This window comes from Saccopteryx leptura, chromosome 2 (assembly GCF_036850995.1).
Source record: "Saccopteryx leptura isolate mSacLep1 chromosome 2, mSacLep1_pri_phased_curated, whole genome shotgun sequence".
Classification (NCBI taxonomy): Eukaryota; Metazoa; Chordata; class Mammalia; order Chiroptera; family Emballonuridae; genus Saccopteryx; species Saccopteryx leptura.
The window spans coordinates 142,744,922-142,758,475 of record NC_089504.1 but is presented as its reverse complement, the minus strand read 5'-3'; the positions used below and the strand labels follow the sequence as shown (position 1 = coordinate 142,758,475).

General features: G+C 36.3%; 1 protein-coding gene across 2 annotated transcripts in view; it reads right to left on the bottom strand.

The window, feature by feature from the left end:
* Positions 1-13,554, bottom strand: part of PDZRN4 (PDZ domain containing ring finger 4) — a 357,707-nt gene that overhangs the window by 136,482 nt on the left and 207,671 nt on the right. The window contains exon 1 of one of the 2 annotated variants that reach the window (XM_066368968.1): positions 5,796-6,050. The exons of the other annotated variant lie outside the window; for it this stretch is intronic. Coding sequence (XP_066225065.1) covers positions 5,796-5,966 — 171 coding nt within the window. The 5' untranslated portion in view covers positions 5,967-6,050. Of the gene's footprint in view, positions 1-5,795; positions 6,051-13,554 lie in introns of those variants that run through there. 2 annotated transcript variants of the gene reach the window in all.

Here is a 13,554-nt window from a genome sequence, read left to right as displayed (position 1 = left end):
AGGCACTGACAGTTGAAGTGTCTCACTGATTGCTCTCAGCAGATGAAGAGGTACCTGGGCAAATTCATATATTTAAATCTGAAGACACTGAGGTTCTTAGCTTACAACAAATTAATGTGTTTGACTACATTATCCATTCCTTCAAAAAAAGTAACACTCTTCTCAGCTTCTCCCACAGCTCATTCTCCTTTTTGCTCTGTAACAATTTTGCTTTTTCTCCTTTTCTTTCTTCTTCTTTGCCGGTTTGTCAATATTGTATCCTAGGCTCACAAGTCTCTCAGTTATTAGTTTTTCTTCTCACCTTTTTCATCCTTCTGGGTGATTTCATCTAACAAACATATATACGCCACATTTTCGTTTTGAACGTGTCCTGCCTGCCGGTCATTGAGTGGATAGCCCAGAGTAAACTCAACAGCCTTCACTCCCATCCCCAGACTATTTTCCTTCTCTTGTTTCTTCTCTCTGTAAATCCACTACACCTTCTATCTCAAAATCCAGAAACCCATGGAATTAACCTCCCTACGGTTCTCAGTTCTGTCCTCCCTTTTCATTCTTTCTGCCACTAGTTTACCCTTTGTAACAGCTTCCAAATCGGTCTGTCTTGATGTGATCTCCCTATAGTACACCATCCCCAACTCAAGCCAATCAGCCTCCTGATACAAACCACAACCACGTGTACAATCTTAACCATTGTCAGAGTGATCTCTCTCTTTAAAAACAAATCCCAAAAACCAAAGAAATAAACAACCAGCACATAGGAGACACTCCAGAATCTGATCTTGACCACTACTCAGACCATGCCCAGGGAGCCTGCCTCCCACTTTAGCTTTAAGGACCACTTATCTTTACAATTTCCGTACACCACACCCATTTCCACCTTTTACCTGTTTGCCACTTCCATGGACTTCTTTATCCTTCTGTCTTTCCTTTCCCTCCCCTGCTCACCAAGCCCCCACCATGTTGAGCACCATTGCACTGCTATAGATGTCTGTGAACATCCCTGTTGATTCAACGCTTTATTTACCACATTGTATAAAAATTCTCTGCACATGTGTCTCTCTTCTACTTACAGACAGTCCAATTTTCAAAGAAAAGGTCTGTCACATTTGTCTTCCCATTTTCCTTGGCAAACACAAGGACTTGGCACATACTGGGCAACTGGAGCTTACTAGCTTACTGAAAGTTTATTAAACTGAAATGCATATCTAGAGCTTAAGGCACCTGCTAGGTTGTTGACAAAAGTGAGATACTGTAATGCATCCTCATTTGTTCTTCTGAATGTAAGGAAGATATACATCATTCAAGCAAATAAAAATAAATAGGGATTTATTATAGGAACGTAATGGAGCTGGGAAAATGAGGCTGCTCTGAAGATCTGTGATTGACCCTTCAGGTTTCTCTTATAGCCCGTGTTTCTATTTCTCAAGCATCTCTAATTCTTTCATCTTTCTAGATCTGGTGGACCAGAGACCTCCAAGTTTTCCAGGCTACTCAAAGCCTCCTCTCTTTCTCTTTGGTAGCTATCAAGCATGATCTACCGAGGCCAAAGAAAAAGAACTAGGCTACAAGGGTCCAGGTTGGGAAGCCAACTTTAAGAGAAAATGTAGAAGACTGGTTTAAAGAGATTATAAACTGCATTAGGAGAAGACTGGTGAGAGGGAAAGCTGCAGAGGAAGCAAGGTCCAATTCAGGTCCTTAAATACACTGGAATAAGCTGGACTTCATTTTGCAGGAATTAGGAGCCATTGGGTAGTTTCAAGAAATATTATTCCAGCTATAGCAATCAGGGTGGGCGGCACACTGGCAAATTCTAGGTAGGAAGGTTCTTACCATGATATCAGAGAGAGTTAATAAAAGAAACAGTGCTGGTAGGGCAAGCAGGGATAGACGATGGGCAACATGCTGAACTACAATAACCAGAAGGTCACTTTGTAGATGAAGAAGACACAAGTATCCTCTTTAATTCACTGTTCCTGTGTTTTATTGATAGCAAGTAGGACAATGAGACCTTCACTTCTGCTCAACAATGTGGGGGAAGGATGACGTTTGGAGAAAGAAGTTAAGACATTATGAGTTGGGTTTACGTAGTACGTGACAAAATAAATTTCTGAGGGATATGTGTCAGTGACCAGAGAAGGGAGATTCCATGAGAATCAAATGTGTTGTAGAATAAAGGCGCCTTTAACATACTTAAAATTATAGGATGCTATCCTACAACTCCTTATTGAGATTACATGCAGATGAAATAAAATGATGCTTAGGGGGAAAGTGCTTAGCACAGTGCCTGGAATAAAGTGAGTGTTCTTCTCTGCTAGCTGCTGTCAACACTGTGATTCTTGCTACTTCCAGGGCAGGTTCTGTTTCATTTTGTGTTACTAATTCTTGGGAGTGGGTTGTGGGGAGACCTTGAGCTGCGCCAAACCAGTCAAATGGGTCAGTCAACTGTGCTGTGCGACAGCCTCCACTTAGAAGAGGACAGCAGTCACACCAGTGACGTTGCCTGGAGAACCAGCACTGGTCTACTCCTGGTTTTCCTGAGATTAGAGGCTATTTTTCTTTTTTCTAACTTGGCAAGCAAGAGAAGAATCTTGCATATTGCAATATGGAATTTTAATGAAATCATAATTAGTTTTATGTTAACAGTATGAACTTTAAAATATTTGCCCACATTTTGACCACATTATTCAACACCAATGAACATCCCATTGATAATAATTTCCATTATTCAATCAAAATTACATTTCACTTATAATGTGAAAAATACAACTAAGAAATCAACAGATTTAGGTATTACCCTACAATCTCACAGAATTAAATCTGTTATTAGGTCACAAATGTCTAGCAAGTTATTATAGCTCTCTTAGTCCAGGGGACTGTTTAGTTGAACAGAAAACAGACCAGTTTGTGTCAACAGAAGGGCATTGTTCAAATTACACATTTATCAATTCTTAAGAGGTTAATAAATAAAGCTCTTAAAAGGTTTTTGAATAAAATAAGTCACTGCAGGTAACAATGGTGTCCATGGCACAGATAAAAGTGAGTAGATACATAAAGATGCTTGGTGTGAAGCTGCTGCATCTACCCAAACCCTAGATTCTTGCATCTGTGTTTATATTGGAACCTGATTGGCTTAACTCCAGCTAAAAATAACTTTCTTTAGGCAACATTCCTTCTCTTCTGCCAATTGAAAGTCTTAGCTTCTCTTTAGGAGCAAAAAAATAGCAACAAACTATGAACGTGACCTCATTTCACATCTAAGCACATCATTCTGATTGTCCCACCACACTCCAAAGTGAGCACATTTGCTTCATGTACTTCAGGTATACACATGAAACTGTTTTCTACTCGTCCCATATTATCAGATTACTAAATTTAGAAAGAATATGTGAAAAAGTTCAACATCATGCTTTCATTACAGAGAAATAAACATTTTACTCTTGGTTATACAGTTAGTATTTACCGATAATCTTAAATCATCACATCTCCTGATAAACTTTGATTTGCCTTAGCTTTTAAGACATAATAACAAAAGAAACAAAAGGACAGGTGAGCTGAGAATTACAAGAGTGTAAGCACATATGATTTGGACAATCAGGTGTTAATGTTTGTGTGAGCTAATTCATTTTAATGTGCAAGCTAGCAATACTCAGGCTTCCAATCTCAAGTCACTTTTGTAAATAGTACCCTCTCTAATGGGGGCAGCTATGTGCCCTTGTGAACACCTGGTTAAGAACACGCTTGCTTTCATGTGTGCTCTGAGCTGCTTCTCCAAATAAAAATAGAAACTAGTTTGCAGCACCACACGGGGCTCCAATGTATTATATGAGCCTATCACTGGTTCTCTTTGATAGCTTATCTATTCCATTAACTCAATAAAATAGAATGCAAAGCTAGGGACAAACTGTAGGAGGGCTCCCCTTGGAAAAGACATGCAAGACCTTTAAGCTGAGGTTTTAACTTATCTAATAAAAGCCAGTTACATGGATGCTAATACTTCATTTTTCAATCCCTTTATTAAACATCATAAGTACTGCAACTCAGGAGTAGAGAAAATAAATATATGAAAGAGTACAGGTGGAGGCAATAAAGAGCATGGCTTATCTATTTTCTCAGGATTTAGGAAGCACTTAAAGCCAAAACTCCCAGCTAAGCATTTAAAAATTCCACAACAAAGGCTTCCGCTTCTTAACAAATACAGTGGTCCTTTTTGGATGCAGTAATCCTGCTTGATTCCTCAGTAGAATATAAACAGTTTAACCGAGTCAAAATCAGAGAATCCCACCTATCATTTCTTCCATATTATACTTTTATATCAAGTTAGTAATTCAAGGAAAAAAAAAATAGATCGATTAATCTGCTCTCCTGCTCCTCTACACCCAAAGCAAAACAATGCTAGAACTCAAACTCCACAAACCAAACTAAAGGAAAGTGTTCCACCTAGAGACTGTTTGCATGAGTCAAAGTAGATGAGAGCTTATCCAGGAAATGAATATTATTTTAGCCTATCCTTGCAAGTTTGTAGTAAAAAAATGAAGCAAAAGGTATTGCTCCTAGTGTAATTAACAATGTTAATCTTCTTTTTCCTCTCAGTGGTGATAAAGGAGTCATTTTTATATTTAATTAATGCAGAGGATCATTTTGGAAACTGGCTAATGAGCCTCTGATCACATTACCATGAAAATGTGCATTAACATTGCAACTGAGGAGGCTGTTTCATGTGTAGCAAATCCACTTTGTAATTAGCCCACTGTGAAATGAATCACGTTAGCGGGAAATCTGAGGGAACCAGTAGGCAGTGGGCACTGGACTGCTGCTATGCCCACAGACCACCAACATCCCAAACATCATCTTTTATCTTTTGTCAACAATATTGTCTAAGCACAAAAGTATAGTGTGTCACATCTGGACAAACTGGAAGAATGAAGAAATAAACTTTATTTTGACAAAGAAGAAAATTGAACTTGGGTATACACCCCCAGGAAAAAAACCTGCCTAAATAAAATGAAGAATCAATACAATTCTATAAAAACTATGAAGGATAAGGCTATAGTTTTCTTATTCTTATTCTGAAAAGCCCTGAGATAGACATTAAAGAGATGTCTGAATTTATATACTTTTTCCTAGGACACATACAGATATTCTAGCAAGCTCCTGAAATTAATTTCTAGTGCTAAAAAGGCAAAAAAAAGTATTTTAAAAAGGATCCAAGAAAGAGTAAGAAAAAATTTCTTTATCTCCTTTTAAAGCCAAGACATATCATATGCCCACCCCCCCCCACCCCCATATAATACAAACATACCGGGTCTTCCTCTTAAACCAAAGCAAAAATTCCTAATTAATCAAAAAATTCTTCTGGCTAACAAAATCTGGCAAGAAACTTTTCCTCTCTATTCAAAATAACTGCGATCACAGACCTATTAAACCCAACATTTATTCAGACAATAATACATGTTATTTTCAAATGCCAACACTATTCCAAAATCAAAGAGGTGTCTCAAAATATGACAGACATGAATCTCAGTGTTACCCCTTTTACTTGACTGACGTCTTGGCAGTAGATACAAAAAAAAAATGTTAAAAAGAATCCCACAGGAAGTCATCTGAAGGGGGAGTGGCAAGGAAGCTGAAAACTGCCACCCAAAACCCAAATAAAAAGCCCACAACCGGCAAGTCTGTCCTCAATTCTGAAACCTCCTGAAAGAAAAAAAATAAAGCTAGCCACAATTCATTTACCGTCTTTCAGACAAAACACAAAGCCTAGCTGTTTAGTTGCTGGTATCAGACCCTGCACTCACCTGGGAAACTTCATACAGCAGTTTGTAGTGTTCCTCTCTTTTCTGAAAAGTGCACAAATTGCAGCCCATTCTAGAAGCAGAGAGAGAGCGCAAATCTTCTAATTTCCCCAGAACTGAAAGGCAAGTGAACTGAAAGGGAATCACCCTCCAGACTTGACTACTGTTTTTCATCAGTCACTTCAGTCCAGAAACAGACAAACCGCTGTTAGCTGAAGCACGAGCCAGGGTGCTGCGTAGCAGCATGCTCTTCTTCGCTTTCCCTAAGTATCTCGCACTCACGGATACACACACAGAGTTTCCAGTCAGTTCATGGCAACACTCCCCCTGTCTCTGCATCAGTGCACATGACTACACAGATTCCAGCTCATGAATATTAATAGTGCCTCATTGATTATTTATGACAGAACATGTTAGCAGGGAGGGGTGTCATAGCTGCCGCTGATGACAGATGAATATTCACTAATTAAGAAGCAAATGTAGTGTGGTTAAACAAAATTCACTTGTGTCAATACCATCTCTGTTTATTAAGGATAGAGGGGTTGAGCACAGGGCATTTCAAAACAGAACATACACTTAATTTCTCCATTGATACAAGCTTTTAATATGGGAATAAGAAATTTAAAAACAAAAACATATTTAGTTCACATCGCCCTATTTTGCAACAATTAGAAGAAATATTTTTAGCATTATTAAGTCTAGGGGAGGATGAATAGAAGCAATCATTTAAATTTATAAAATAAACACAGGGGCCAGTGACAGTTTAGGGAGATGAAAAAAGAGGATGTGTCATGCAGAGTTTTAATTCTGATCCTAAAACATATAACTGAATAGTTCATATGTAAAAACCATTACTTTTTAGAGAGAAAATAAGGCATATTTTCTTAGTCTAAAGAAAGCACATTTAATCAGGTATGAGTAGATGATACTTATAGAGAAAATAAATATTTTAATTAGACTATAAGGGCATATCTATTGAATATGAATTTGAAGCAACATAATGCATACAGATCTATATTAAAAAATTAGATAAATACAGTGCCTTTTCTGAGAAAAATTTCAATTGCATATAGTACTTATGCTAATTTTATTAAAGTCATATATAATGTTTCAGAAAGTTGACACTGTCAATATTTAAATTCTAACGTAATGCACACTGACTCCATTTATGATTCTATATTTAATGTTAGTAATGTACAAGGGTGAATATAGACTTAAAAATTAAGCTTAGATTTTAGATAATAGAAGTAATCCATTTAATTTCACACTCTCACAAACACATACATTATATTGCAAGGTGGCATTTTTTTGTCCCTTAAAGATATACAATAAACAGCTAATGCAGATAATGAAAGAAAATTCCTTTTGTTCCTCTACTGACTTACCCACAACCTCTACTAATTAAGAAGTATGTCCTTGTTCCAGCACATCCTTAAACTGGACAGGATAGCAGGTGGGTTCCAAAGCAAGAAATAATTACTTGGAAACTGATGACTCTGGTTAGGAATTACAATGGATCTTGAAGATTTTTAATTGCTTAACACTATGGATAGCTACTTTGGGGGGGGGGCCCAGTTTCCTAAAAGTGCTTTGTCAAATGTTTAGAATTGATAATAGGAAATGATTCTAATTAGTACTAATTGTTAACAAATTGGCTTTGCAACTAGCAACACCTCAACACCAGCAAGTAGCAGAGAGGAGCACTCATCTGCTGCTTATCAGTTGGTTCCCTTGGGATGTAATAATCTGATTTTCTGGGCCTAATTCACCTAACGGCCTGGATGAATGCCAACCTCAGATACCCACATGAAAGTGGCATCATAATTGGGAACACTGCATGTGAACAAAGTTCACCAGGACTTCCTGCAAGTTAGAAATTACTTGTAGTAAATATTAATTATTTTGACTCCTTTATGGAAAAAAAAATGTTTTCAAGGAGATATTTGTGGGAATCTTCATGAAAACCAATAGTGGCCAAAAACAGAAGCAATCCCTTTAGGTGCAGTTGTAAAATAAATATGTTTGGTACTTTTTAAATTTTTAATTTTCTCTGAGTTTCTACACTACTTCCCATGAAGTGTTCTTACGCCTGGGTTCACACCCTAAAAGCATTGGCTACTTATTTGAAGAATTCTGTATTGCTGTGCTGTGAAAGAATTAATGGTTTTAAATTCTGTGCCTAAAAAAAAATCAAGGAATTAGAATGCAGTAAGGCAAGGATGGTTCACTCATCTGGTGCTGAAAGTGTTTGCTTCCTCCACTGATAAAACTTTATATGACAGGTTTTGAGAGCTAAGTAGGAAACTTAATTATGAAAGTGATCATTGTGTATTGGAACTTTCTTCTTAAAATATTTTGTAGTTAGCTTTCATAGAAAACTTAAACAATCATAGCTTTAAACATATTTTCCTAGTCATCAGAAAATAAAGAATAAACATTAAAGTGAAGTCAGCAATTTCAAGTTATTCTCTGAGGAATTTCTCTGGCTATTTTCTTCTTTCATTATTAGTCCCACTGTTCTTTTGTTTCTATTTCAGGAAGCAAGGACAGCTTCTCTAATCATTTATCAAATGCTGCCCTTGGCCTGTATATCCTGGAAAGATTCTATCTTCTGCTATGAATGGGCTTATCTCACAAAACCAAAGTGTGATTTGAAAAAGAGTGACCCATAATTCCAAAGTTTGCTAAATTTCAGTCGAACATGAGGGTTAGGTTGTTTTAATGACTAAACTGCAAAATCTTGTCTTAGACTATAAAAAGTTTGAAGTAGATATGAAAAATAAATTAATCTGAACAATATTTCAAAAAATACAAATGGCTTAGATATTATCTTTAGCAATAATAATAATTGGGATAAAATATGTTAAAATAAGCAGAAATTAGATGATGATCCTTCCAAATATAGTCACTGGGTTGTGAAAATATATGTTGGGTATGTATTTCAAGACATAGTTATTTATTTTGATTGCCTTTAGGTTGTTGACTCCCCCAAAATGCATGGCACTCAAAATGGGCCACATATTTATCCAAGTCTAGACTGATATCTAAGAGGGTTAAGTAAGAGACAAACGAGAAAGAGGAATCCAGCATTTATCTTGCTTTTGTAAAATATAAATGTTGCCACTGGGTAACTAAAGAGTAAATGAGAGAGAGTTTCCCTTTATTGAATAATTCCAGCCAGGTATGATAGAACATACCCATGCCAGCAACTCTAAATTGATTAATGGGTCTAGGTACTGAGAATTAATGGTTGCTAAATCACACACACACATGAGATAACTGGACATTATGTACTACCTGATAGGAGAAAATGTCACACTTTTGAAAGAACCTTTCCCAAAGTGAGCAAGTTACAGAGAATACCAAAGGCAGGGGAACATATTTAACTATAGCATGAAGATGAAATAAGCCAAATTCAGACTGTGGGCAGCTAATCAAATAGATACCTGTTCCAGTTTCTGAGCGAAAGGGATAGAAAAAAGAGAGGAAAAGGGAGAAAGGAGTGGAGAGGAGAGGAAGAGAGAGAGGGAGACAAAGGAGGAGACAGAGAGGGAGAGGGAGAGAGACAGAGAGAGAGGAGGGAAAGGGACTAGAGATGTATATGATAGGGCGGAAATCTATAGATTAAAAGAGATTTTAGCAACATTTAAAAACAGGAGTTAAACTGTGTATTTTGGGTATGCACATCATTTGGGTAATAAAATAATATTTAAGAAGAAAATGATTACCAGAAAAGTCAAGATGATTGTTACTCTTTAGGGGAGAAGGGATGGCTATGTTTAAAAGGGGCACCAGAAAATTTCAGTGTGGCTGAGAAAATTCTAACTCCTGATCTGGGTAGCATTTCACTAGGCAATCACATTATAGTTCATATAATCAACTTTTGTGTGTTTTCTATATTTTTGCTACCTTTATAAAAAAAATTTTTAAAAACTAATTTACAAAGAGGCTATGCCTATGTCTCATTCCTGGTGGTCAAGGAAGTATGATACGTAGCTGCTATCCCTAGTCTGAGAGGGGTGGTCAATCCAAAAAGGACTCTTCTGAGTCACCAATTTCCTGAGTGTGTGACAGCTGCCATAAATTGTAGGTGGTTATCTTCTCTATTGCTTTTGCAATGATGCTGATGTTCTTTCTCCTCTGCTGGTGTGGAAGTTCAGTAGTTAAGTCCGCTTTACTCCCATCACTGTGTCCTTGTCTCAGTCATCTGACTTTCCAACTGGGTCTATCACCTACCTTGACACCTAGCTTACAAATTTCTGTCCTAGTTTCAATACTGCATCATGTTAGTGGGTACTGGGACATGTTGAATAGACATTTATCTGTGTTAACATTTTCTAAAGTTTACTATCTTATATTTAATCATAAGTAAAAAAATCAAGCCTCAGAGAGACAGTGACTTGCTCAAGGTCAAACTGAGTAAAGAGATCTGAATTCAGTTCTCCAATTACAAATTCTGTGGTTGAATTTGATAGCTAACTTGCTGAGCTAACTCTCTTGCACAGGAAGCTAGAACTATATCAATATGCCTTCACCTGATCCTAATGACTAAGGAAATGGAAGATAACACTGGAAAGTGCTGAAATTAGAGAGAGAAAATAATTCTAGAAAGATAGATTTAGCCTAAAAAGAGCAAAGTAAGTTGTGGTTTAAAATGTAAACTTTATTTATCAAAGTGTTGAAATGTTTTTTATATGTCACAGCTAAATACCTTCAATTAGCTAATACCTTTGATAACCAGTCATTAGGCATTGTGCTAGAGTGCATACTAGGATAAACCAACTAGATTAGCACTCAAAATTTCATATCCAGAAAATACCCCTAGTCCTCAGCAAATTGGTCACTGGAGTGCATACTTCCTCTTCCAGGCTCCAGGAAAGCATACTGCTGTATATAGGTCTCCATTTTACCTTTACCTCATCCTTCTTATTCTTCAGAAACTCCAGAAATCAATCATATTGACACTTTGAGGTCCAGTTTAAATGCTCCCTGCTCCCTGGGCTCGCAAAGTTGAAGTAATGATCTCTTCTATTTCTGAATTCACAGTGCATTTTATCCATACCCATCTCAAGACACACTCCACCTCTACTTTGTATCATTTTTATATATACATGCTTTACTACCCTCTATTAAACTCTAAGACATGTGAGGGGAACAGAAACCTAAGTCCTGGGAAAATTGGGATGAGTTGGTCAATAGACCTTCAATTGCATAAAACTCCTAGCATGGTGTCTTTCACAATAAAGGCACATTGAATGAATGAATGTGACTGGAACAAAAGCAGACCTGATTCTGGCAAAGTGACATAAATTTATATTTGTGTGCATTTACCCAATGGCTAGGTAACAATTTTTTTCCCATTAGGGCTGCTTTGAGAACATTAAGTCAAATGACTGAAGAACCATAAACATAAGGTCTATTTAATTTGGTTTATTTCTATAAACATAAATTTGAAAATCTTTGAAATAAATATTTCTGTGACAGGTACACAAATGAATATGGTATAATCAATCACATGCATTTTATCAGTTATCTGTGGATTTATATGTATATACTATATGCACATTTAAAGTTATACACTGTTCCACATATCAGTCACACATTCACTTTTTTATTCTAGAAACATATATTGGGCAGTTATATGAATGATGGTATAAGAACATCATGTGTTTGAAATTATGTATCATCTTATTTGAATTCACAGTGTCTCAGAGGTAAACATGTCAGATATTATTCTTTAGTTATTAATGATGAAATCATTAGATGTTGAAAGTCTCAAAGTCAAGAAACCTAGAACTTTTGCTTTTAGGCTCTAATCCAGTGTTTTTTGTTTTTCATAACATTGTGTAATATTAACTAATATCATGAATTTACAAAAATTCTTCTCCTGATATTGTCCATGTGTTACCCATTTCCTTGGTTATAGTTCTGTAGATACATGTGCAACCAAGCATCTTTTTCACATTGTATTCACTAGAGGACCATCTTCATTTTGCATCTATTGCTTGCTCTTTTCATCTTCTCTCTTTCTCATCTCTAAAACAAAAAATAATGTGTTGTGATAACACATGTCAGGTATACCTGGCACATAGTATATACCTGATATATATTGGCCAAATAGTTATCATGATCATATGAGTAGTATAATAATGATAATAATGACCTCCATTTTAGGGTTTCAGGTGATCTATCCATTCTAGTTTTGCTGTGGTAATAAATCTCTGCTACATTATTTGATATTTACTTTATCAAAACTTTATATTTGTACTTCTGTCCACTTTGTTTGCTCTTGTACACTTATGTTGATCATTCAACAACTTCTAAAGGGCTGTTTGTTTTACAGTCTTTTGTATTAAAAACTAGTGACATAGGAAATAATCATTTTGTAAGTGTGACACACACCCTCCCACTTCCTTTGTATAAAGAATGTAACAAAACACAGTCAGAGTAAGAACTCTGAAGATCTATTTATTTCTTTTAATGCATAATGTGTAAGGAATGTGAAAATATGTATACAAGAAACCAATGACAGAATGAGGCAAGATTTATGCAATTATGAAATAGGTAGTCTGATGATGTTTCTTTGAGGAATTTAAAGACTATGAATCTAGCCTAGTATAATATTGATTTTCTCTTTTTTATTTAATTTATTGTGTTTACATAGATTCTAGTGTCACCCCGATTGCATCCCCCCTCCTCCATATTCCCCTCAACATAGCCTCCTCCCAACAGCTCCCTCCTCCCTTCCCTTCAGGTTTAATTCTGTTCCTCAGTTCACATTGTTCCTTGGATTCCTCAAATGAGTGAGGTCATATGATATTTTTCTTTCTCTGCCTGGCTTATTTCACTTAACATAATAGTTTCCAGGTCCATCCATGTTGTTGCAAAAGGTAAGATTTCCTTCTTTTTCATGGCCCCATAGTATTCCATTGTATATATGTACCGCTTTTTAATTCACTCATCCACTGACGGACACTTAGGCTGTTTCCAGGTCTTTGCTATTGTGAACAATGCTGCCATAAACACGAGGGTGCATTTCTTTTTTTGAATCAAAAGACAAACCACACAATGGGAATATTGACTTTCTTGATTTAATCTCCTACAGGCCACTGGCCATACACTTTCACAGGTATCATGTTTTGGTAATGTCACACTGTTTTGGTAGTAGTTGGGTTTTCCCTGAACACAACCATCACCATTCTTAGTTTTATAAAAGTGGCCTAGTAAAGCTCAGTAAATACTTTCATTTAACCAGTATTTACTAAACGTTACTATGAATAGAGCATAGTGGTAATTCCTAAACATTTTATAAAGTAAGAAATAACATTTATTTATTATTTTTTAAATACTGGTTATTGTTCTAGCACTATAAATTATTAATTTCATTAAATCCACATATCAACCCTCTGAGTTGGGTACTATTACTATCTCCTCTCAATAGCTGTAAATGGGTAACATTAGTAGGAAATAGGGAAGCTGGAATTCAAATCCAAGTAGTCTGGATACACTGCTTACCTAGCAATTTACACTGCCAGTTATTCAGGGATAATCATCATTACGACAAATTCCTAGGTGGCTAGAAGAAGCATTCTGGGGATGCTTGTAGCACACTGAGATGTAAGAATTTCCCCAAGGACCAGAATGTAGTCTAAAATTAACTCCCAGGTTCCAAGTTGTATCCTGAAGCTTGACTGACTAAAATAGATTGAATAAATTTAAGCAATTTCATAACCTTACTCCAGTCCACTGGTGACAGGGATAT